The sequence below is a fragment of the Talpa occidentalis genome, unplaced genomic scaffold, assembly GCF_014898055.3.
Source record: "Talpa occidentalis isolate TD23 unplaced genomic scaffold, MPIMG_talOcc4v2.1 talOcc4.18, whole genome shotgun sequence".
NCBI classification, from domain to species: domain Eukaryota; kingdom Metazoa; phylum Chordata; class Mammalia; order Eulipotyphla; family Talpidae; genus Talpa; species Talpa occidentalis.
The window spans coordinates 3,686,901-3,711,939 of record NW_023601851.1 but is presented as its reverse complement, the minus strand read 5'-3'; the positions used below and the strand labels follow the sequence as shown (position 1 = coordinate 3,711,939).

The window sequence follows — 25,039 nt, the reverse complement described above, 5'->3', positions numbered from 1 at the left end:
CCGGGGATCGAACCAGTGCTGCAGAGGCTGCGGGCATCTTCACAACCCAGCGCTCAACCGCTGCGCCACCAGGGAGGTCCCCCACAGGACTTTTTAAAGCCTGCAAGTGGAGGCCACCCCTTTGCGGACTGGGGTGGCCTCATGCCCACAGGTCTTTTGTGAGGGGAGACAGGGGGAGGCCACCCCTTTGCGGACTGGGGTGGCCTCATGCCCACGGGTCTTTTGTGAGGGGAGTCCGGGGGAGGCCACCCCTTTGCGGATTGGGGTGGCCTCATGCCCGCGGGACTTTTGTGAGGGGGGACAGGGTAGGCCACCCCTTTGCGGATTGGGGTGGCCTCATGCCCATGGGACTTTAGTGAGTGGGGGTGGGGGAGGCCACCCCTTTGCGGATTAGGGACGCCTCATGCCCGTGGGTCCTTTGTGAGGGGGGACAGGGGAGGTCACCCCTTTGTGGCACTCTCTGGATAGTGTAGACAGGTGTGCAGGGCCTTCAAAGTGCTGCCCCGCTCCACATAGTCGGGGAGGCACCTTTCCCTTAGATGCTGGGTTCTGCACCCGTTTCCCCCATTGGATGGGGGAGTTATTATCCCCCTTTTGTCAGCCTGGGGATAGGAGGACGACCAGGACAGGGAGCCAAACGACAGGGTGGGAAATTCTGGGGAACGGGGATGGGTTGTTGAGGACCAGGTGGGGGCACAGCCCCCGGCCCCATGCTGGTAGCCTACACCACCATTATTTTCACCACCTCGATGCTGTCAGCCCAGTAGAAGAATGGGAAGAACAGGCTGTTTTCAGTGGTGACGTGTTCCCGGGGGCTCTGTATCTCCAGGGGAGTCTGGCCCAGCTGGGCCTCTACCTGGGTTGGCCACAGTGGGGCAGCAAGGCGCACCTCACTCGGTTCTTTGGAGAGACAGAGAGAGGGCGCTGAGTGCTGGTGGAGGGTGATCTTCCTGCCCGGCCTGCCCGCGGGGTGCTTTCCTCACCTTGGCCCTTGGCAGCACCAGGCTCCTTGGGGGCTGGGGGTGCACCGGTGGGCTCAGCAGCAGGGTTCTGATTGGCTGCTTGGAACTTTGCCCGCCATTCGCTGTGCTCCGCTGCCACCCGGAAAAGCAGCTTTTGCATATTCGACAGCTTCACCTGGAAGGAGAGACGCTTGGATGCCTGCCCCATCCCCAGCCTCACCACCCAGGAGCCAGAGCTCTGACTACCTTCATCTCCTCTTTGTCCTGGGCCAGCCTGCTGATGTGCTGCTCCTTCTCGCGGAGCTTCGCCCTCATCAGTGCTCTCTGGTGCCCGTAGACCATGATGTATTCTCCTAGGGGGAGGGTGCGTGGGCAGCTCAGCTGCTGGGGTCTCGCCAGCCTCAGCCCCGGCCCCAGGGCGCCAGCCTCCCCGATCACCGATGGTATCTTTCTCCCCAGACAGCCGGATGCATTGATGCTCTAGCTCCTCCACCCGTTCCTTTAAGGCTGCTTTCTCCTGGAGGAGCCCCTGTGGCCAGACAGCGGGCTCAGGGCGCTGGCCCGCCCAGCACCCGGCCCGCCCAGCCCTCTGGAGAACCACACTCACCTACAGTTTGTCCATGGCTTCCTGAAGGGCGTGGTGGGTCTCCCCAGGCACATGTTCCCCCACGGTCCTGGGGGCTGGGGCCTCCATCTTCTTGGGCTCCTGGTCTGATGGGGCCGCCTGCTGAGCCAGGCGCTGGCAGAGCTGCTTTTGCCCCTTTAGCTGCCCGTGCAGCTGCACCCACTCTTCCTCAGCACTGGCCAAGGCCGTTTTAAAAAATGCCACCTGTGGGCCAGAGGTTCAGGGTGCCCCTGTGGGCCAGGCAGGGGCCTGGGAGGCACACCTCTTGGGGCCTCATGGGCACACCTGAGAGTTGAGGCTGGTGTTGGTGCTGCCCGCTGGTCCCCAGCAGAGGTGGGGGGAAAGCGTAAACAAAGGGAGGGAAACCAGGAAGAAGGTGTGCGGGAAGGAGGGGGAAGGTGGGGCAGGGAAGAGGCCTGCAGGCCCAGCTCACCACGACCTCGCAGCTGTCCAGGTCGTCCGGGATGCTGAACTTCAGCAGGGGACCCTTGTCCGCCTCTTCCTCCTCCTCCTCACCATTCAGTCCATTTACTGTTGGGGGGCAGCCAGAGGGGCTCAGAGAACCCCTGGGTTCTGAAGCAGCCCTGAAAGCCAGCAAGTTCTGCCCTGTCCTCTCTCTGCAACCCTGCGCCAGCAAGTCCCCAAAGGAGAAGGATCCAAGTTGTCCGAGGGGTGGCTTCCCTCTCTTGCACAGCCGCCCTCTGCTGAAGTCCCACTCACTTGCTCCAGTCTGAGCCATGAGCTTCAGCTGGGCCTTCAGCTGCTCGTTCTGCTTGCTGGCAGCCTCCAGGCGGCCCTAAGGGGTCAGGAGAGTGGGAGGAGGGATGCCACTTACAGGGCTTCCTGCTCGGGCGCCCCCCTGGGGGTCTGGCACTCTAAACTCCCCACCTGTGTTTCCTGCAGCTCTTGGCGGGCCAAATCCACCTCCATCTTGTTCTGCTTTTGTTCGTGCTGCATCTGGTGGACAAGCTGGGTGTTAAGCAGCACCTGCTTCTGTAGGACATCCCTCTCATTGGCCAGCTGCTGGTAGGCGGCCACCTGCTGCTGATAGGCAGCCATGTACTGGTGAAGGTGACCGAGGTACTGGTCCTGTTGCTGCTGCAGCTCCTGAGCCTCTTGATGTTTCTCCTCCACCTGCAGGGGAGACACGGGGAGGGGAGGGTGAGGGCAGGTGGTTGTTGGTCTCCAAATTGTCACCAGAACCCAGATACCTCACCACAGGGGGACCGGTAGAGACCATCACTACTCGTCAGTGCTGCCCAGCACTCCTGGTGACAGGGGACTGGAAATCTGCTGGTACTTCTGGTGGACACTACCTGGGTGAGCCAGACACCACTTGTGGCCACAATAAGCTGTTGCTCATTTGTAAAATGAACCCCAAGGTGGTTCTTCCCAGATGCTGAAGTCTCTTGCAATTGTGCACATGGCTGAGAAGCACAGTGATGAGTCCCCTACGAGGCGCTATCCTTCCCTCGGCTCTAGCCTGTAGGCCCCTATCGATGGGGACTGTGTTGCTACGGCACTTGGTTTTGGCGCTGGGGCTTTTTGGCGGTTCTATTGTCTTCAAGTCGGGGCAGGTGGGTGGCCACTGCGGCCTGTCCTGGCATCCCATCCTCATGCCCTGTGACTCCCCTTTTCAGTTGGGATCCCAGCCGGTGTCAGAGACACCAAGCGTTAAAAGCCCTTGGTGAGTTGCTGGACAACAGCGACAACAAGCAGCTCTTTCAGACACGATGCCCGAGCCTTGGGCGTCCCCTGCAGGTGATGTGAGACACAGGACTGGAGGCCCAGTCTCTGCCAGAGGTCTTCATCCTCTCTTCCTCCTGCACAGGCTGGCTACTGGATGCTGCTTTTCTTCTTTCAGCTTCTGGTCCTTCTTTCTTCAGAGGCCAGGAACAGAGTCTTCCCCTTCTTTCTTTGGAGGTGGGAACAGAGCCCCTCAGCTCCCTCTGACCCTGGCTTCTATCACTCTTCAGGGTGCCCCGGCATCAGTCTGATTGGACCATTTTCCCCTTTTTGTGCAGAAGAACCAGGGTGCTGACCAGAGGTGGAGAGTGAGCAGAACAGGCCGACTAACTGAAATCCACTGCTGAGGGGAGCAACCGGCAAGGCAGGAGGGGTCTGCTGCGCCCCGTGGGTTGGCTCCCGACCAGGGATCACACTCAGGCAGTAGTGGTGATGGTGCCAAGACTTAACCCAGGGCCAACAAGGAGGCCCTGGACCATTTTTCATCCTGCGGCTGACCGGACTGTCTGGCACCCATCAGCTAATAGCCCGCACCTGTTTGGTCCTTTCCATCACCCAGGAAGCATGCAGAAAAGGCCAGTTCTGAGGAGCAACTGCCACAACGGCCTTGTGGTGGTGCGGCAGAGTGAGAGACCACCACTGTTGCTGGCTCCCGCCACTGAGGGACCTCCCAGATCTGCGCCCACAGATGCAGCGGACAGGCCGGGCCCCTCTTCCTGAGGCAGGCACTGTGGGACTTTGCCGCCTGTCCAGGCTCCTTCCTTAACTCTCCTCAGAACTGCCTGCGAGTGCCCTCGGAAGGGAAGGATGCTGAGGCGTAGCACTGTTCAGTGAAGAGCGAGCCTGGAGCCGAGTCTGGAATCCAGGATGTCTCCATGTCTCCTCATCTCTCTGCTAGTGGCTCGTTCCTCCAGGAGGGCGGTGACCAACAGTCCCGGGTCCACATTCCATGGCAGAGCCTAGGGCACAGGTGGCCATGGACCCGGCAGGACACAAGGTCACCGGTGACCCCCACTCTGAGTTGGGGCTCCCTCTGTCCTGGCCTAAGGGCCTCCCTCCCGGAGGCCCTGAGACCTTCCCAGCTGGCGCAGGGCTCACCGTCTCCTGCAGCTCTGCCAGCTTCTCCTGCAGCTGGCCGAGTTTCTTGGCCAGGGTGCGACCCACAGGGTGCAGCGGACCTCTCCTGTCTCCTTGCTGCTCCCCTCAGCAATGGGTTTTCACTGCCTGCTCTGCTCCCTGCTGTCTCTGGGGAGTCCTTTCACCCTGCCACCCCCGAGTTATATGCAAAAGTAAAAATTTTCAAAAAGTGAGGGGGTGATGTATGGAGCCCAGCGTCTTCTGTGCAATGTCCCCCAAAAGGGTTTCAGCTAGATCACAGTCACCCCTAGAGACCCAGCTTCCAGCTCATACATCTCCAGCTTCTTCTCCAGGTCCTCCAGTCTCGCCTGCATGGAGTCCTTCTCCTCCAACAAGAGCTGGAGCCGCTCCTCCAGCTCGGAGTGGCACTACTGCAGGTCCTCATTGGCTTTGCTAGGGCCACGCAAAGGGGAGAGGCATAACCAGAGCCAGAAAGTGTCCCCCTGGAGATCTACCCGCCCTCGCCACAGACCCCAGAGCAGTGGCAGGACCCAGGGCCCCAGGGCTCAGCATCTCCAGAGGTTGGCCAGGGAGAGGTCGCAAGCTGTCTGACCTCCTCACCCCATGCACTTGCATCCCTCCCACTGCCCAGCACATGGCTGGGCCCAAAGCCTGACCCCAGCACCCCACCCGCCCCCAGGCCTACTTGTTCTCAGATAACTCCAGCTTGAGAGCATCTCTCTCTTGGATTAGCTCCTTGTTGTGCTGCAAAGGCGAGGTCAGGATTGTGGGCAGGGATGCAGCCTGCAGACTCGTTACTAGACAGGGACCAGCACAGAGCAGGCCTCCTCGCCCGGAGTCACACTTCACCTTTTTTCAAAGCACTTCCGAGCCCCTTTCTCATCTGCCTTCACTAGGAGCTCGGGAGCAAAGGACGAGGCACACAGCGGCCACCCCCCTCAGGCCACAATTGACTACAGCCTTCAAGCAGCTGGCTGTGCTACCTTCTGGGCGGAGAGAGCTCCATCCCACATCAGGGACCTTGAGGCTCGCCCCCACCTTGATGGGGGGGCACCCCACCAGGGGCTGGGCAGGCGGCAGTGCTTACCTGGTCAGTCTGTTTGCGATGGGTGGAGACGGCAGAGAGCATGCACTCCAGCTCTCCAACACGCAGACGTGCAGACTGGAGGCAACCGACCTGTCCCTCCGACTCGCCTGCTGTGAGACAGATCAGAGTGCAGCCCTGAGGAGGAACCCCCCCGCCCCGTGGGCCTGCCGCATGCCAGGTGCACGGATGAAGGGCGCCTGGAGCCCCACCTGCTTTCTGCCTGGCTGCCTGCTGAGCGTGGGCCAGCGCAGTCCACAGTTCCATCTTCTCAGACACCAGAACCCCGATGGCCTGGATGTGACTCTTCGGGAAACAAAGCAAATGAGTAGGGCCTAGGCGGAAAAGAGGCATTTCCTCGGGGACGGGGAACCTGGGCTGCCCCTCACCTGTAACTGCTCCCAGAGCATGCCTTGCTCCCTCAGCAGCTTCCGCTCATGGTCTTTCTTCTCCTGCAAAGAGAATCAGGGTCTCCACGGGAGGCAGAGGCAAGGCACAGCCCCGCGGGCCACCAGCGGCCCAGGCGGGCCCACCAGAGAGCCCAGACCATGGGGGTGGGGGGAAGGGGAAGGAGAGGAGCTGGGGGCCCTGCGTGTCTCCAGGCTGGAAGCAGGCAACCCCAGACACCCCACATCAGCACCCCCCAGGCCCCCCATCAGGGAATGAACAAAGAAATGTTGCTTTTTCCACCTCATCCAAAGTTTCCTGGTTCTGTTGTTTCTGTGGGGAAAAGTCAAAGGAAGGGAACTGAGTGACCCCTTTTCCATCTTCTCAGACCAGCGGGGGGACATGCGCAGGGCCAGCAATGGGTTGGAAGTTCTCATACACGAGCTGCCAGACCCTCCTCATGCTCCCAAGGAGACAGACTTTGCGTCTTGGGGGGTGCTGCTCACAGCGACAGAGGGGAGAGTCTGCACCTGGCTCCCCTGGAGGACAATACCCTAAGCCCCAGGCAGAGTCTGAGAAGGGAAGACGACCCTTCTGCTGGCGGGTGACCTGGCAGGGTCTGTCCATTAACCTGACAGAGACTGAGGCGGCACGAGCTGCAGGCTGGGTGCTGTGCACAGGAAGTGGGGGACAAAGGAAAAGGACCTGAGATTGTTTGAGCTACCAGAGACCTTGACACCTACTAGGTCTGCCTCCTGGAGGAACTAAAGCCAGGGCGAAGAGGTGTCTTGTCCAATGTGAAAGCGGAGGAAATGAGGGGCTGAGTCAGGGCCGGACCACACCAGCCAAACCAGTGCTTCCCCAGGGAGGGGGAGCGCAAGCAGGGGTGTCTGGGGAGCAGAGAAGGGGCACATTTCCGGGCAGTCTGCTGCCATCACGCACACCTGTGCATCTATGCATGGACACAGAGGCCTGTCCACAGGCCCAACAGCATGGTTGCTTCCTCCGCCTGCTGACCCCGGGGCACGCAGAGCAACCTAGGCTGAGGCGACTGGGGGAAGATTCCCAGCCGGGAAGTCAGTGTGCTGGGATCTGAGCCACAGAGGATACACAGATCGCTGCCAAGAGCACTGCCTGGGGGGCACCTGTCCCCAGGGTCATGAGGAATGAGAATGTGGGAGGGAGAAGTGAGACAAATTGGAAAGTCTCCGCGGAGTAGACACCCCGCAGAAAATCAAACTAAAAAGTTCTTCCCAGTGTCCCCCATAGCGGCTGTCAATGTTCCACGAGCACTAGGGAAGGGCGTGCGGTATGGTACAGAGCAAGCAGCCTGAACCCTCTCCCAGGGTTGGGCCCCATGGTCCTGCACCCCCTTCAAGTTGGTAATCTCAGGTGACAAGTGGAACCAGACAAAGGGTGTGCACTGGGGGCGACTACGGATGGCTCCCAGGGGACTGTGACGTCGCCGCTTTCCACCCCTCCCCACCGATGCCCAGGTAGTGCTCCGGGGGAGGGACCACAGAGAGGAGGTCCTTGGAGGTCGGAGCCCAAGGGGTCCAATTCTGGGTGGCAAAAGGAGAGGGACGGGCCCCCCTGTGGTGCAGCGGATTGAGCACCACGTTGTGAAGCTGTCCGCAGCCTCTGCAGCGCCAGTTCAATTCCCAGCCCACCAGGGAGCTACCCACATGGCCCGGCAGATTCTCCTGTCTCCCCGCTGCTCCCCTCAGCAGTGTCTTCGGTCCGTCTGCCTGTTCTGTTCCCTGCTCCGTCTCTGGTGAATCCTCTTACCCTCCCGCATCTCTGGCCTGTACCCTGGCTCTTGTATAAATAACTAAATCTTTAAAAACAAATATTAAGGGCCTCCCTCGTGGCGCAGCGTGTTGAGCGCCGCGCTGTGAAGTTGTCAGCAGCCTCTCAGTGCAGGTTCGATTCCCGGCCCACCGGGGAGCTACCCACACAGCGAAGCAGATTCTCCTGTCTCCCCGCTGCTCCCCTCAGCAGTGTCCTTGGTCCGTCTGCCTGTTTTGCTCCCCGCTGTCTCTGGTGAGTCCTCTCACCCTCCCGCACCTCTGACCTGCACCCCAGTTCTTGTATAAATAAAAATAAAACATTTTTTTTAAAAAAAGCAGAGGGCCGATCCTCCAGCGGGAAGCCCTCGGGAACCCTGGGGGTCACCCTCCCAAGTCCCCAGGAGCGACGGGCGGGGGCGGGGCTGCTGGGCAGACTTGGGGCGCAGGGGGCGCCGAGGGGGCAACAGGCCTGGGCCACCCCCGGCGGCCTCGGGCTGCTCCAGGAAGCCGCGCCCGGCCTGGTTACCTTTCTCTTGGCCGCAGCTAATCTGCTCTGTCGGGTTCTCCCGACATCGCAGGGGCGGGGGGGTGGGGGTGGGGGCGGGGGGGGCACAGCGAAACTTCCACAACTCTCAACTCTCCGGGCAGCGTCCCCGCTCGCATAGACTCGCGACCCAACTGAGCAGGCAGAGGCGGGACAGGGCGGGGTCTAGGCGACCTGTGTGGGCGTGGCCGGTTTCCGCCAATCCCATTGGTCGATGAAAAAAAGATAAGGAAAGGGGCGTGGTTAGAACCCTGCGGCCCCGGCAGGGGCGGAGCCCGAGGAGAGCTGCGCGTGCATCCGCCCGTCCCCGCCCACCTGGGGGAGGGGCAGGGCCTGAACGCGCAGGGTGCGTGCGCAGCTCAGGCTCCCCGCGGTCCCAGGGCGTGGTGGGCCTGAGCAGCCTTGGCCTTGCCCCCACCCTGCCCAACCTGCGCTGCAGACACCCCAAGGTGGGCCCACGAGCCCCAGGACTCAGGAGGTGGGCGAGGAGCGAAAGCAGAGGGAAAGCCGAGCGCGGCCCTTCACAGTCCTTTTCTGGACCCCAAGCTCCGGCCTCGCGTTTGCTCGTCCCAGAGACCCTCCTGCCAGTCCACGCACCCCCGCCGCCCCCGAGATCCCCCTCCCGTCCACGCACACCCGCCCCCATCCTCCTCCTGTCCATGCACCCCCGCCGCGCTCCACGAGACACCCCTCCCGTCCACGCACCCCCGTCCCCTATCCCCCTCCTGTCCACGCACCCCCGCCGCCCCCCAAGATGCCCCTCCCATCCATGCATCCCCGCCACCCCCACATTCCCTTCCTGTACACGCACCCCCGCAACCCCCCATGCCCCTCCTGTCCACAAAACCCCACCATGCCCCCAAGATCACCCTCCCATCCATGCACTCCCGCCATGCACCCCAGAGACCAGAGATCCCCTTCCTGTCCATGCACCTCTGCCGCCCTTTGAGATACCCCTCCTGTCCATGCATGCCCGCCTCGCCCCCTCCCCAGGCACCCCCCCCGGAGTACACCTGCCCCTCACCAGCTAACACATGCCTGCTCACCCCGCTCTCCTCTGCCCCCTTGCACCACCCCCACAGCACCCCTTCCTGCCAGGTGAGCTCCAGGCTCCCCCACCTTTGCTCTCAGGCTCCTCCCCAGGACCCTTGGGGACCTGCGAAGCCACCAGGGACCTTCGCTCCTGTGAGCGCCCCCCTCCCTGCTGCCTGTCCTGCAGCTGCACCCCTGGACCTCCCCAGGGTCTCCCCAGCCACCCTCCCTCCTTCCCCTTCTTCCCTCCTGCCCAGGAAGGCTCAAGGCAGCAGCGCCCCGTGCTTTCCTGGGGTCCCCCAGACCCCTCCAGGCTGGCTGGCTCCTTCCCCAGGACACCATGGTGGCTTCTGTTCTCGACACCCACAGGAGCCCACACTCCACCGCCTTCGGTTCCTCCCACCTGGGGCTCTGCACTTGCTGGGCCCTGCCCGGAACATCCTCTCCCAGATCAGGACCAGCTGAGCCCACGCCCCGGGGTCCCTCAGGGAGGCCTTCTGCTCGTGGTCCACCTGCGCCCTCGCTCGCGCTCCAAGGCCCGCTGTGTCCCCACGGCACCATCTAGACCGGCGGAATGGGTTTACGCCAGAGACACCAAGGAACAGCAGCCTTGGTGGTGAGTGGTCTCCACCAGCTGCAGCTGTACCCATGTCCTCAGGCTGATGGGGATCAGCCCAGCTGATGGGGCTGAAGGGGATCGGCCCAGCTGACCCCAGCAGGAAACCACGGCAAGGAGGTGTGTCTGGGGAGCTGCCAGCCTGCCCTGTGGGGCTTCAGTCTAGGCCTGGGCACTGCTCAGTGGACTCGTCTGGGGCAGGACGAGGCCGGACAGGCCGGTCCACCATGGCCAGCACGTGGGTCCTCTCGGCTTGCCCTTCTCTCGCTCCTGGGGGAACAGACCCTGTTATTGCCTCTCCTCATGGGTCCGCTTGTGTGACCCGCAGGTGCAGGTGATGTCCCCCCAACGTGGCCTGGTGATCCTGAGGCATGGACACTCTGTGGGGTAGGCCAACAGTGGGAATGACTGCACTGAGCCCCCATTGCCAGGCGGTGACCAGTGGTGTCAAACACCAGGACAAGGAATGGGAGCCAGGACCAGGCAACGTGGGTCTCATGATGCATGGCCCGTGGGCGAAGCTTTCAATGGACCTCTCTAGGGGATGAGCATGCTTGATGGGGGTCGTTTTTTGATTTTTTTTAAAAAGATTATGCATACAAGAGCTGTGGTGCAGGCCAGAGGTGTGGGGGGTTGAGGACTCCCCAGAGAGAGTGGAGAGCAGAACAGGTGGATCAACTGAAATCCACTGCGGAGGGAGCAGCGGGGAGGCAGGAGCAGTCTGCTGCACTGTGTGGGTAGCTCCCCGGCCGGGGATGGAACTCGTGCCCAGAGGCTGTGGGCAGCTTCGTAGTTTGAAGTCTGAATCCTTGCGTCCCCAGGGAGGCCTGTCCAGCTATTTCTTATTCTAGCTCATCCTTTTCCATTTTCCTTCTTCTCCCACACGCATTTCATTTGCTCCTTATTTGTGTGTGCACACAAGACTGGGAGGTAGACCAGAGGTGCAGGGCGAGAGGATGCACCAATGACAGAGCAGGGAGCAGCAGAGAAGGATTGTCTGAAATACACCGCTGAGGGGAGTGGCGGGCGAGACAGGAGGCCTGCTGCGCCATGTGGTAACCCCCTGCCTGGATGGATCTTAGGCTGCTGTGGCCAGCCAGGCCCTCATGGTGGAAGTGCTGAGTCTCACCCCTCGGCCATTGAGAAGGTCCCTGAGTTGCGAGTCTTCAGGTCGGCAAAAAATGGCACCGGGGAGACTCCAGGGGCTCAGACTGAGAATGAACACAGCGGATTCTCGGAATCCAATTGCATCTGGAGCTCATCCTGAGACCCCTGAGGGGGAGGCCTGGAAACAAGCCCCCGTCCCTTCCCTGGGGGTCAGCTCTGGGGTCATGCACGCAGAAGCCCCAAGGGGCCAGTGTTGGCACATAGCTGGGGCTCAGGACAGGGATCCTCAGCGGGAGGGCCTGGCTGGAAAGGTGGAGCTTGTCCAGGCACAGGTCCGCAGGCTACTGGGGGCACCCATATAGAAGAGGGTGTTCTCTCCAGCAGCACCCTGTCCAGGGTTAGGGTCATAGTGAGGGTAAGGGTCAGGGTCAGGGTTAGGGTGTGTTTCCTGCCGCGGCCTGGAATGCCCTGGACATACGTCGTGAAAGGTATCTGTGTGGTATGAGCGACCCTCTGAAATTGAAAGCTGGCATAAATTCACTTAGAAGGAAATATTTTCAGCGAAAAATGAAATCCTCGGGCCTCCCAGGTGGCGCAGGGGTTAAGCGTCAGCGCTGTGAAGCTGTCTGCAGCCTCTGCGGCCTGAGTTCGATCCCCGGCCAGGGAGCTGCCTGCAGGGCATGCAGACCTCTCCTGTCTCCCCGCTGCTCCCTTAGCGGTGCTCTAGGTCCGTCTGCTTGTGCTGCTGCCCGCAATCTCTCTGGTGACTGTTCTAACCCCCTGCAACTCTGGCCTGCATCCCAGTTCTTGTAGCATAAATAAATAAATCTTTTTAAAAAGATTATAAACAGCCCAAAGGATAAATTAAACAACATTTTTTCAAAAAAATCAAATACAGCTCTTTTTTCTTAATCATATTTTTAGATTACGTTTAGGAATAAGAAATCACTAGAAAAGATCTATAAGCATCACACACTTCCGCCCCGCCCCGCCCCGCCCCGCCCCGCCCCGCCCCGCCCCGCCCCACCCCACCCCACCCCACCCCACCCCACCCCACCCGCCACCAGGTAACACGCGCCACTACTCTGGCTCTGGTTCCCACGCGTCTCCTTGCTCGGCCTCGCCCCGCCCCCTGCGTGTTGACGTCACGCCCCTGTGCGCTGACGCGGGAGCGGTGGCTGGAGCGGAAGTGGCGGAGCCTCAGAAGCCAGGAACGCCCGTGCTGGCGGAGCGGGCCCGGGGGCCAAGGAAGGAGAAGTCCCGGGGCAGCGCGCAGGAGTGAGGGGAGCGCGCGCCGCCTTGTGGCGAGGCGGGGAAGTGCGGCCTCACGGGGAATCCTGAGGTGGCGCGGCCAGGGCGGGCGCAGCAGGGCGGGCCGCCCTCTCTCTCCCTGTGGGGGGCAGCGGGTTTGGGGCCCTCTGTGGCCGCGGTCAGTGTCTTTAATGCACGTGGACACGAGTTGCTGTTTTCATGGCTGCGGGAATTTTAGGGTCATAGTGTTTTCAGAGACGCGGGCTCGTGGCCTCCGTTTGCGTTTGATTTCCTGAACTTCAGCCGCAGCGGGACGGGCGGGGGCGCCCCCGTGAGCGCCCCGGGCCTTCCCGCCCACCCTGGCCCTGGAGCGCCCCTACACCCGCCCCTCCCGCCCACCTACACCCGCCCCTGCCGCCCTGACCCTGAGCCCGGCTCCCGCCTCCCCGGCGGCCAGGCTCAGCATTGGACTCGCTTCCCGGGACTCGGGGTGAGGCCTTGCCCGCGGGAACCCGGTTTCTTCAGGAGCCGCCCCGCAGCGAGGGGGGCGAGGACGTCTCCCTGCCCGTGGCTGATGCAGAGCGGCGCGTCGGGGGCCCAGGCGGGGCGGCTGTGGGGAGCTCTGCCGGGTCATTGGGGTCCTGGAGGAACATGGGGGTCAGGATATTCCCGAGTGTGACCCTGTGGGTGTGCAGCGCCCCTGAATGAAGGCGCATCCCCCGTGTTTGCTCCCGGCTCCTCCCTGCTGCACTGACTAACCCCTGGATGGGTTTTCTGGACTGTCCATTCTGTTCCATTGATCTGTGTGTTTTATTTCTGTGGACTTAGGATATAATCTGGGGAATGTATTGTAAACTTTTCTGGGGCTGACACCCCCCTCCCCACGCCAGGTCCAGCAGGCAGGTGGGCAGAGTCGAGTCCCAGTCTCACGGGATGCAGATTCTGACCCAGGGGGTGGCGTGATGCGTGGAGCTCTGCATTTCTCATGGGGACTGAGATGCTGCCTGTGCTGGGCCTGGGCCCACGCCTGGGGGCCGAGGCGTCACTTCCTGTTGTGCAGGTGATGTGGCCATTCAGAGCCTTGAAGTGGCTTTGACCCTGGAAACTGCCTCATGAGGTGACTTTACAATAACTCTTGACTAGAATCCAGGATTTCCTGAGCCTTGAGTGACCAGGAGCCACACGGCCTGCCATACTCTGGCTACAAGTCTTTGGTTTTCTAGTGTGGGTTATTATTAACTGATTCAGTGTATTAAAAGCAGTGGCCCTCTCTGCATCGGAGAAACACCACAGCAGTGACAGCTGGGCACCGTCACCCATTGGGATAGAAAGTTTCTTCATGGGGAGTATGTGAGACACTGAAGGGCCCTTGTCTAAGCTCTTGAGATCTTTTCTCTATAGATGGTGCAGAGAGGATTCCTCCTATTTCAGGGATTGTGTAAACCACAGTGACTCATGTGGGAACTGGACATTTTGTAGATACTCCATTTTATCTGTTTCTTTTTAAAGTTTTTGTTTATTTTTTCATAGAAGAACTGGGGTGCAGGCCATAGGGGTGGGAGGGTGAGAGGATTCACCAGAGACAGAATAGGGAGTATAACAGGTGGATCTACCAAGATACACTGCTGAGGGGAGCATCAGGCAAGAGAGGAGAGGTCTGCTGCACCATGTGGGTAGCTCCATGGCCAGGATTGAACTCAGACCATTTTGGTGACAGTACTGAGATTTAACTCCTAGGCCACTGGGGTGGGGGGGAGGCTGCACTTTACCTTTTAATGTTTTAAACTGATGTTACCTCCTTCCTTACCAATCCCTCTGTTATACTCGCTTTGGAGAGAAGTTGAATTTCTCTGGAAAGGAGAATGGAATCAGCATTTATTTAGCACCTGCTGGAGCAACAAGTTCATTGCTGTAGTTATGTGATCTCCATTAATGACACTATAGAGATATTATTCCTACCCTGTAGTCGTGTACCCTGAGGTCCAAAATGGATCAGTAACTTCTCTGAGATCAAGGGCCAGATATATTTGGATCCCCAAATCTGTGTTTTGTACTGAACTGGAGGTTTTAAAATGAGGGTAGGGCCTTTCCAGTTTTGCAGTGGTTGAGCACTGGTTTGTGAAGCTACCCGCAGCCTCTGCAGCACCAATTCTATCCCTGGCCTCAGGGCAAGGGTCCAGCATGGCTCACAGACCTCTCCTGCCATCCGCTGCTCCCCTCAGCAGTGTATTTCGTCCGTCTACCCATTCTGTTCCCCCCTCTGGCTCTGGTGAATCCTCTCACCCTCCTGCGCTTCTGACTGTACCCAGTGCTTGTATAAATGAATAAATCTTTAAAAAATAAATAAAATGAGGGTAAATTGTAACCCTCTTGGAGACCAAGGGGAGGGAAGGAATCTGGGCACCCCCACCCATCCTCAGAACAGGTCCTTGTGTGCTGGGTGTCCTCCTCCATAAGGAAGGAGCTTCAGCCTAAAACAAGGCAGAACGAAACTTTCAAGTTTCATTGCACTGCGTGAAGATGCTGTCATTAATATTGAACGTGAATGACTTAATAGTTTTAGAATGGCTCTAATCCCAAATGTGATTGCTACTTGCAAGAGACTGCAGTTAAAAATAGCCTTTTTCTAATTATTTCCACACAGCAGGCTTAATTGCTGCACATGCCAGAGAAAATTCCTGGAGATCTAGAACAATTGCTGAGGAGGGGATGCCTTGGCAGTGCCTGCAGCATTGTTCAGGATGAGATCCCCTTTAGGAGCATTTATTTATTTATATTGGCTCAGGGTCTTCCCTGTCCATAAAGACCATCTCTTTTTTATTTTTTCTTCTTTTTTTTTAAAGATTTATTTATACAAGATCTAGGGTACAGGCCAGATGTGCGGGAGAGTGAGAGGAGTCACCAGAGACAGAGCAGGGAGCAGAACAGGCAGATTGACTGAAATACACTTCTGAGGGGAGCAGCAGGGGAGACAGGAGAGATCTGCCACGCCATGTGGGCATCTGCGGCTGGCGGGGATCGAACCACCACTGCAGAAGCTGTGGACAACTTCACAACACTGCACTCAACTGCCTGCACCACCAGGAGGCCCTTTTCATCTTTGCTTACATAGTAGTTCATTTTTGTCTAGTTATTGGTTTCTCCCCTCAGGGGTGGTTCCCATAATTCCCCCACCACCACAGCACCCATGACACATCACCTTGTGTTCTTCCCTCCCCTCTTTTCACCCCCCTCCCTCCTCCCTGCTGGATGCCTCAGCTCTTGGTCAGCTTGCTAGGGTTGCCTTTTTCTTTACCTTTTGTTCTGTTTCTCTGTATTTCACAGGTAAGTGAAACCATCTGATGCTGGAGTCCAACTCCAACCAAGGCAGGGTCCACGAAGGTAAGGAAGGTGTCAGCGGGAATGAGGGAATGATGAGACACTGACACTTGATCATGTGACAAGTATCTCCTCCTGATATTGTTATAGAGCAGCCCAGATACAAAATGGGGTGCCTGACTGTGGGTCCTCACCCACACGCTTAAAAGGACTTATCAATGCTCTACTGCAGGCACACGCGAAAGGTTAATTAAAAGGTTTATTTACAAGGGAAGGGGAAATGAGGAAATGCACAGCTCAGGGAGAAAAGTGGGAGACAAAGTTTTAAATGTGTCCTACCCAATCCGCCGATCTGGAATCCCTAATGGCAATCAGAGCTGGCCACGAGCCAGGAGCCATGAAGCCAGGAGGCAAGCGACAGAGCCAACCCAAGGCCCACGTGTTTGGTTTTTATATCCAACCTGGCTGCTTAACTCCACCCTCAGGTCCCAGACACCTTCCCTTCAGTGGTGACGGGATTAGTCTTCCCCAATGCCTTGATGGGTTTAGTTTGGAGTGGGAGTGGAGTCCACAAAGCCTGTATGGGATTAGCTCAGGACATCATTTCCCCCTAACAATATCAGCAGAGATTTATTTATGCATAAGAAATTTGTTATTTTATCATTACATCATCAAACATGATTTTATTTTTACATTCTCTAGAGGTTATTTTTAAATTATTAACAGTGCACAATCTTTACTCAAATTTCCTCATCTTTGATTAACATGATTACATTTTTTCCTTTGTCTCCTCTGCTTCTCCAGCATTTGTTGTTTCCAGTTTTTCTTTTTTAACGTGGAGCATCCTCACTGGAGTGAGGTGGTAGATCATTGTGGTTTTGATTTGTATTTCCACTTTTGGACTGGGTTGTTTGTTTTTGTTGAGTCATGTAAGCTCTTTGTAGATCTTTGGTATCAGTCCCTTATCTGTCATAGGTGTGCCACTATTTTCCCCCATTCGGCGGTTGTCTCTGTGCTGATGACCATCTTTAGCTGTATCCCCAGTTGTGTACATTCTCCCTGGTCTCCTTGCTTATGGAGAAGAAACCTCAAAGATGTTTCTGTGCATCATGTCATGGAGTGTTTGCCTATGTTCTCTTCTGTATATTCTATGGTGCCAGGTTTCACATGCAAGACTTTCAGCCACTGGAGTTGGTTTGTGTATGGTGTGAGGAAGTGGTCTAGTTGTATTCTTTTGCATGTTGCAATCCAGTTTCCCTAGCACCATTTATGGAAGAGGCTATTCTTGTTTCAATGTATAGTCTTAGCTGCTGTGTCATAGGTTAGTTCACCATTGGTCTCTGTGTCTGTTTTTGTTCCAATAATGTTTTCATTATAATAGCTTTGTAGTATTCTTTGATGTCTGGTAGTGTAATAACTTGTGGGTCTGCTACTCCTAAACGGATTGTTTTTATCACCTATAGTTTTAAGCAAGGTCAAGATGGCCTGGTCAGTTAGGTGCAGAGCCCAACCCTTCAAGGTGCCCTTTCAAATCAAACAAGAGCACAGAGCTGTATCGTGCTGGGAGAGCTATGCATCCTGAGGTATGACCGGGAATCCCTGGGGACCTGAGGACCAATGATAGCAAAGGACCCCAGAAGGCTTCCCCAGTGGAAGCCTTGTTGATAAGATTAGAACCATGGCTGGGGATTAGGGTGTGACCTCAATGACAATACTGGGTCATCCAGCAGATGAGAAGTGCCTGGAGGGCAGACTCACAATCCCTGATCCTCTACATTCTTCCCCTTTCTTTCATCTCCTATCCCTTAATCTTCCTCCCCTTTCCTTTTGCTCCTCACCCTTATAACCGATGCTGTGAATCATTAAAAAGGCCAGGATCTTGTGCTTCAGCAACATCCTACATTAGGTAGCCTCCTCCATGACTCCTGACTCCAGTTTCTTTATCAGCGTGGTGTTGGCCAACACAACAATAGCTCCTTTCTCCTCCACCCTTTAAGTCAGAAGAACATTCACTACTAGAGGTTGCTGTGATCCCATATGAATTTGAGCTCTATTGGTTCCATTTCATTGAAGAACACCACTGTAATTTGTATTGGAATTGCATCGAATCTGTAAATTGCATACAAATAGGAAGTCACATCTTGGTTTGTCAAATTTTTCCAATTATGGAACATTCATAAAACAAGTGTTAATAAAAAATGTAGGTGTATTTTCTGTACTTTCTAAAAAGGTGTTATTTTCTATGATTTCTAAAACGGACAAAATAGGTCTGTTCTCTAGAGATGAAGAAAGAATGTTTCAGATGGAAAGTCAATGGCATTTTATCATAGAATAGATGACCAATTATTGATCGTATAATATTAGGATATTCTTCCACATTTCTGCTGATGGAACACTCAGTAAGATCATCCCTTTGTCATCCGCTTCATGGTGCCACCAGAGAAAACGTTGCACTTAAGTGACTTACTTGCACGCTTTATAAAGGAATCGAGAGGAATTAAGTCAGGAAATTCAAAACGTGAAACTGGAAAACATGAAGTTGATAATGAAGTTAGAGCCACGTCTCTGGTCACGTGTGTCTGTAAAATCCGCAATCCTCGATTGTGGTCACCCGCCACTGGACAAGGCAGGGCCAGACCCACTGATCCATGGATGGTCCTTTCTGAAGCTGGGCCTGGGGTCTGAATTTGTACCTGGCGAGCAAGGGCACGTCGCTGCTGTCTTGGGTGTGTTGGTTCACGTCCTCCTATCTTTGCCTCCCTGGGGAGAGGAAAGGGAGGACCCAGATGTTTCCCGAGGGCTGTCTGCAGTCCTTCCCTTAGTCCTCGCTGCCCTCACAAGACAACCTGTTTGTCATGTCATTTATTTCCAGCCTCTAAAATCTCTTCAGTGGCTCCCACTGTCCATGCTCAGGCTAAAGTCCAAGCCTCCAGACAAGCTGACGAGAGTCTCGCCATCTGCTCCTGCTGTCCCAGGCCCCTCTCTGACAATCTCCTTCTCTCCGGCTTCCCCATTCACCTGACTGAGTCCATGTCACGGGTCATTCCGCAGCAGCACTGCTGGTCGCCCCCTCGGCCAGGAGCATATCAGGTGTCCCTTCCAGGGAAGGCTGTGGCGTCTCAAGCTCCCTGTCACAATTCTTGTGGGTCTGTTGAGGTTCCCTGTGCCCCCGATTGCTCCTGAGTGTGCTCTGAGCTGTGGGCTCGGCTCAGCCTGTGTCCTCATCCAACAGACAGTGGGCGCTCAGCAACAACAGGTGAAGGGGTCATGTCTGCCTCTCAAGTCAAAGGGATACTTTCCTTTGTACACATAGGAAAGGAAGGCTCAGGTATTAGAGGAAAAAACTATCTTCCCCGCCCCCGGGCCTGCCTGATGAGCGTAGAACCTTCCATTTTGTCAGAGCGGGTGGTCTCTGGGCTCTGGCCTGTCGGCTCCTCTCTCTCCCCTACTGGGTGCTGGCAGAGGCACAGCCCTGGTGCCTGCTGGGGGAGGTGCTGGGGCAGCCCCGCCCGCCTCTCTCTCAGCAGTCAGGGGCCTCCTGGAATGACACTGCTAGGCAGGCGCTCATCCCTCATGGGCAGTGAGGAGAAGGTGCAGTTGTTACGCCCCCAGGGCGGGGCTTCCGGCCACAGGGAGGGTGCAGGGGCTCAGAGAGTCTGTGCAGCTTCTGTCCCAGGCGGTGATCAGCCCCAGTGGGACCCGGGTATGGTGGACACAGCTGCAGGGCGAGCTCCGGGGTGGAGTGTGGTGCATTTTTACCTTGTTCCATTGGGTCTTCCGCTCAGAGCGCTCAGAGCACAGCTTCACATGCTGGTGGGTCTCCTGGCCTCACCACCTCCACAGTGTGGGTTCTGACCCAGTGGGCTGCTCAGGAGTGACCCAGGACCTCTGTGCTCCGTGCCCACAACACAACCTGCCAGCGCCTGGCAGTTTTCCACATCCAGCCCTCCCTCCCCGGGATCCTCCCAGCCGGTGCCCCCAACTCTGCCATCGACCACCCACAGGAGATGCTCCTCACTCTTTCCTATGTGGGCTCCCCTTCTGCCCAGATGGAAGCACAGAGGGTGCCACCCCGCTGGATCCTGCAGGACCAGGTTCCTGCCCCCACCATGCCAGCCCACTCCCCCCTTAACCATCCCTCCCCCACCTGTAGGCCCAGGCCGGTACTTCACTCCAAGTCTTATGAGAGCCTGAATGGGAGAGGACGGGACTCACAGTGGCAACACCCACCCGATGGCCCCGCTGCATCACGACGGTGTGGAAATTCAAAGTGAGATAGAGGTAAATAGCCCACGTTTCCTCCAAAGATGGTGACAATGTAAAAATTGTAAAATGAATGGGGAAGGCTCGAGTGTCCTCACGTCTGGGGTGGAAATGTTGGTGAGGATGTCCATTTTGTGGGGCCTGTGTGCAATTCCATTTCAACATTGCTCAAATGGGTTGAGACTAAAATATCTGTTGCCATTGTTGCTGCCTTGAAAGTCACCATGTCAGAAACAATAAAGGTCACAGATAGACATGGCAATACCCGTCTACTCTGTGTCAGTGACTTTCTTTCAATGACAGTGGATAAAATCCATTTAAAGGGTACCTTTTTAGCCAAAAATAAAATCCCCTTTTTAAAAAATGGGAGTTAAATATTGTTGGCATTCTTTTGTTCCTTGATGCCTCTTACTATTCCCAGTTGTTTTTCTTTCTCTTCCTTTTCCTTGAGCCTTAGCACCCTTTTCATTTATGAAACTTCTGATCTTGTACGGTTTACAAGTTTACACAGAAATAAAACCACTGTTGAACTACTACAAAATAATCTATATAAATTTTGACACCACCATCTTTCCTGTCAATGATGGAACCTCTGCTGAAATAATCAGGTTTTCATTTCTAGGATGAGACAGAAAATGAACGGGTTATATTTGGCAGGACACTAGATTTATATCGATCTGTGACAGTTGACTTGGAATACAGGATTTTCACTCTATTGTGTTCTCTATTTCTTTTTGCAAAGGCAATGAACTAGGAATTTCTGATGAGAAATGACACCCTGGGATGTAGATTCTGAGGAGAAAAAAGCCTCTGAGGAGAAAAAAAACTGAGGAGAAATACCACAGTAGGAATGTTGAGGAGGAATAGCTGATGACAAATGACACCCAGGCAAGCTGATTCTGAGGAGAAGACAGGCCTCTGAGGAGAAAATCTGAGGAGAAATACTGTAGTAAGGACTGTTGAGGAGAAATAACTGAGGAGAAATGACCCCCTGGGATGCAGATTGTGAAGAGAAGACAGACATCTGACAAGAAAAAACTGAAGAGAATTACTGTAGTTAGGAGTGTAGAGGAGAAATATCTGATGATAAATGACACTTTGGGAAGCAGATTCTGAAGAGAAGAGAGGCCTCTGAAGAGGAATACTGTAGTAAGGAGTGTTGAAGAGAAATATCTGAGGAGAAATGACACCGCAGTAAGCAGATTCTGAGGAAAAGGCAGGCCTCTGAGGAGAAAAATCTGAGGAGAAATACTGTAGTAAGGAGAGTTGAGAAGAAATAGCAGGTGAGAAATGACATGTTGGGAAGCAGATTCTGAGGAGAAGGCAGGCCTCTGAGGAAAAAAAAACTGAGGAGAAATACTACAGCAAGGAGTGTTGAGGAGAAATATCTGAGGAGAAATGACACGTTGGGAAGCAGATTCTGAGGAGAAGACAGGGCTCTGTGGAGAAAAAACTGAGGAGAAATACTGTAGTAAGGTGTGTTGAGGAGCAATATCTGAGGAGAATTGACAACCAAGGAAGTGGATTCTGAGGAGAAGACAGGCCTCTGAAGAGAAAATCTGAGGAGAAATACTGTAGAAAGGAGTGTTGAGGAGAATTATCTGAGGAGATATGACATGTTGGGAAGCAGATTCTGAGGAGAAGACAGGCCTCTGAGGAGAAAAAACTGAGGAGAAATACCGCAGTAAGGAGTGTTGAGGAATAGCTGAGGACAAATGACACCCTGGCAAGCAGATTCTGAGAAGACAGGCCTCTGGGAGAAAATCTGAGGAGAAATACTGTAGTAAGGACTGTTGAGGAGAACTATCTGAGGAGAAAAGACCCACTGGGAAGCAGATTCTGAGGAGAAGACAGGCCTCTGAGGAGAAATACTGTAGAAAGAATTGTTGAGGAGAATAATCTGAGGAGATATGACATGTTGGGAAGCAGATTCTGAGGAGAAGACAGGCCTCTGAGGAGAAAAACCTGAGGAGAAATACGTAGTAAGGACTGTTGAGGAGGAATAGCTGATGAGAAATGACCCACTGGCAATCAGATTCTGAGGAGAAGACAGGCCTCTGTGGAGAAAAATCTGAGGAGAAATACGTAGTAAGGACTGTTGAGGAGGAATATCTGACGAGAAATGACACCCAAGGAAGCAGATTCTGAGGAGAAGACAGGCCTCTTATGAGAAAAATCTGAGGAGAAATACTGTAGTAAGGAGTGTTGAGGAGAAATAACAGGTGAAATATGACACGTTGGGGAGCACAAACTGAGGAGAAGGCAGGCCTCAGAGGAGAAAAATCTAAGAAATACTGCAGTAAGGATTGTTGAGGAGAAATATCTGAGGAGAAATGACCCCCTGGGAAGCAGATTCTGAGGAGAAGACAGGCCTCTGAGGAGAAAAAACTGAGGAGAAATACTGCAGTAAGGAATGTTGAGGAGAATTATCTGAGGAGATATGACATGTTGGGAAGCAGATTCTGAGAAGACAGGCCTCTGAGGAGAATAATCTGAGGAGAAATACTGTAGTAAAGTGTGTTGAGGAGCACTATCTGAGGAGAATTGACACCCAAGGATGCAGATTCTGAGGAGAAGGACGGCCTCTGAGGAGAAAAATCTGAGGAGAAATACTGTAGTAAGGAGTGTTGAGGAGAAATATCTGAGGAGAAATGACACGTTGGGAAGCAGATTCTGAGGAGAAGACAGGGCTCTGTGGAGAAAAATCTGAGGGGAAATACTGTAGTAAGGTGTGTTGAGGAGCAATATCTGAGGAGAATTGACACCCAAGGAAGCAGATTCTGAGGAGAATACAGGCCTCTGAGGAGAAAAATCTGAGAAGAAATACTGTACTAAGGAATGTTGAGGAGAAGTATCTGAGGAGAAATGACACGTTGGGAATTATTCCCATACAGCAGGCTTAATTGCTGCAACTACCAGAAAAAAATTCCTGGATATCTAGAACAATTGGTGAGGAGGGGATGTCCCAGCAGTGGCTGCAGTATTGTTCAGGATGAGACCTCCCTTTAGGTGGATTGATTTATTTATATTGTTTTAGGCTTTTCCCTGTCCTTAAAGCCCATATCTTTTTTTTTTCCCTTCTTTTCTTACATCCTTGTTCATTTTTGTTCAGTTATTGGTTTCTCCCCTCAGGGGTGGTCCCCATAGTGCTCCCGTACCATAGCAGCCATTACCCATCACCATATCCCTTGTTCTCTTCCCTCCCCCTGTTGATCCCCCTCCCCACCCCCTGCTGGATGCCTCAGCTCTTGGTCAGCCTGCTAGGGTTGTCTTTTTCTCTACCTTTTGTTCAGTTTCTCTTTATTTTTTCATATAAGTGAAACCGTCTGATATTTCTTTCTCCTGCCTTATTGTGGCTAGCATAATTCCTTCCAGCTTCATCCATATTGCCACAACTGGCATGTGTTTGTCATTTTTGATTGCTGAGTAATATTCCATTGTGTGCTTATACCACAACATTTTGATCCATTCATCTGTTTTGTTGCATTGGAGTTGTTTCCATATCATGGCTATTGAATATAGTGCCTCAATAAACATAGGAGTTCAGGTTTCCTGTTTTTTTTTTTTTTTTTTTTTGTCCCTTGGGTAGATTCCTAGGAGTGGAATTGCTGGATCATATGTAGATCCATTTTCAGTGTTCTGTGGAAGCTCCACACAGCTGCCCATAGTGGCTGGAACAGTTTGCCTTCCCACCAGCAGTGTAGGAGTCTTCTTTTTCTCCACTGCTTCTTCAGCATTTGTTGTTTCCAGTTTGTTGTTGTTGTTGTTGTTTTTTTAATGTAGCGCATTCTTGCTGGAGTGAGGTGGCATCTATGTGGTTTTGATTTGCATTTCCTTGATATTAGTGATGCCGGACCTTTTCTCTGTGCCTGTTGGTCATTTGTATTTCTTGTTTGAAGTGTCTTTTGACTTCTGCCCCTTTTATGGACTGGGTTGTTTGTTTGTTTGTTTTTAGTTGTGTAAGCTCTTTGTAAATCTTTGATATCTGTCCCTTATATGTCATATGTCATATGCAAATATTTTCTCCCATTCAGGGGGGCGTCTCTTTGTTTTGATCACTGTCACTTGCTGTTCTGAAGATTTTTAGGTTTATGTGTCCCCAACTGTTTACAGTCTCCTTTGTTTTCCTTGCTTCTGGAGAAGAATCCTCAAAGATGTTTCTGAGGATTGTGTCATAGAGTGTTTGCCTATGTTCCCTTCTATATATTCTATGATGCCAGGTTTCACATTCAAGTCTTTTATTGACTTGAGTTGGTTTGTGCATGGTGTGAGATAGTGGTCTAGTTTTATTATTTTGCATGTTGCAATCCAGTTTTCCAGCACCATTTATTGAAGAGGCTATTCTTGTTCCAATGTTTTATTCCTTGCTCCTGTGTCATGGAAGTGTGGTTTTATTTCTGTGCTTTAAATTAGATTCCATTGGTCTCTGTGTATGTTTTTGTTCCAATAATGTTTTTATTATAATAGCTTTGTAGTATTGTTACAGGGCAACCCCAACATGAAATGGGTTGCCTGTGGTTCCTCACCTGCGTGCTTAAAATGGACTTATTGATACTCAACTGCAGCACGCACACAAGGTTAATAAAAGGTTTATTTACAAAAAGGGGAGAAATGTGTCAATATGTCCTACCAGTTCCATTGACCTGGAATCCCATGGCATGCTGAGAGCTGGTGAAAAGCCAAGAGCTATGAGGTTAAGAGAGAGAGAGAGCCAAGGCCCATGTCTGGTTTTATACCAAACCTGGCTGCTTAACTCCACCCTCAGGTCCCAGCAATCCTCCCTCAGGTGATGATGGGATTTGTCATTCCCAGCATCTTGATTGCTTTGGTCTGGATTGGGGGTGGAGACCACAAAACCTGTATGGAGTTGGCTCAGGACATCCTCTCCCCCTAACATTATTGTTTGATGTCTGTGAGTGTAATACCTCCATCCTTCCCCACTGTTATTTAGAAGAATGTTCACTACTAGAGGTTTTGTGATCCCATATGAATTTGAACAGTATTGGCTCCATTTCATTGAAGAACACCATTGTAATTTTTATTGGAATTGCATTGAATCTACCAATTGCATACAAAATAGGAAGTCCCACCTAGGTATGCTACTCTTTTCCAATTATGGAACATTCATAAAACAGAGTATTAATAAAAAATGTAGGTGTTATTTTTTATAATTTCTTTTTTTATTTTTAAAAAAATGATTTCTTTATTTATTTATA

General features: G+C 53.9%; 1 protein-coding gene across 1 annotated transcript; it reads right to left on the bottom strand.

Moving 5' to 3' along the window:
• Positions 1-721: 721 nt before the first annotated feature.
• Positions 722-6,364, bottom strand: LOC119250825 (golgin subfamily A member 2-like). The gene is given in 15 exon segments (XM_054697761.1): positions 722-900; positions 984-1,137; positions 1,209-1,315; positions 1,401-1,491; positions 1,570-1,791; positions 2,021-2,118; positions 2,308-2,383; positions 2,476-2,721; positions 4,716-4,863; positions 5,117-5,175; positions 5,519-5,625; positions 5,728-5,821; positions 5,905-5,967; positions 6,197-6,235; positions 6,293-6,364. Coding segments are annotated over 15 exon segments (1,755 nt in total).
• Between the last annotated feature and the right edge of the window lie 18,675 nt (positions 6,365-25,039).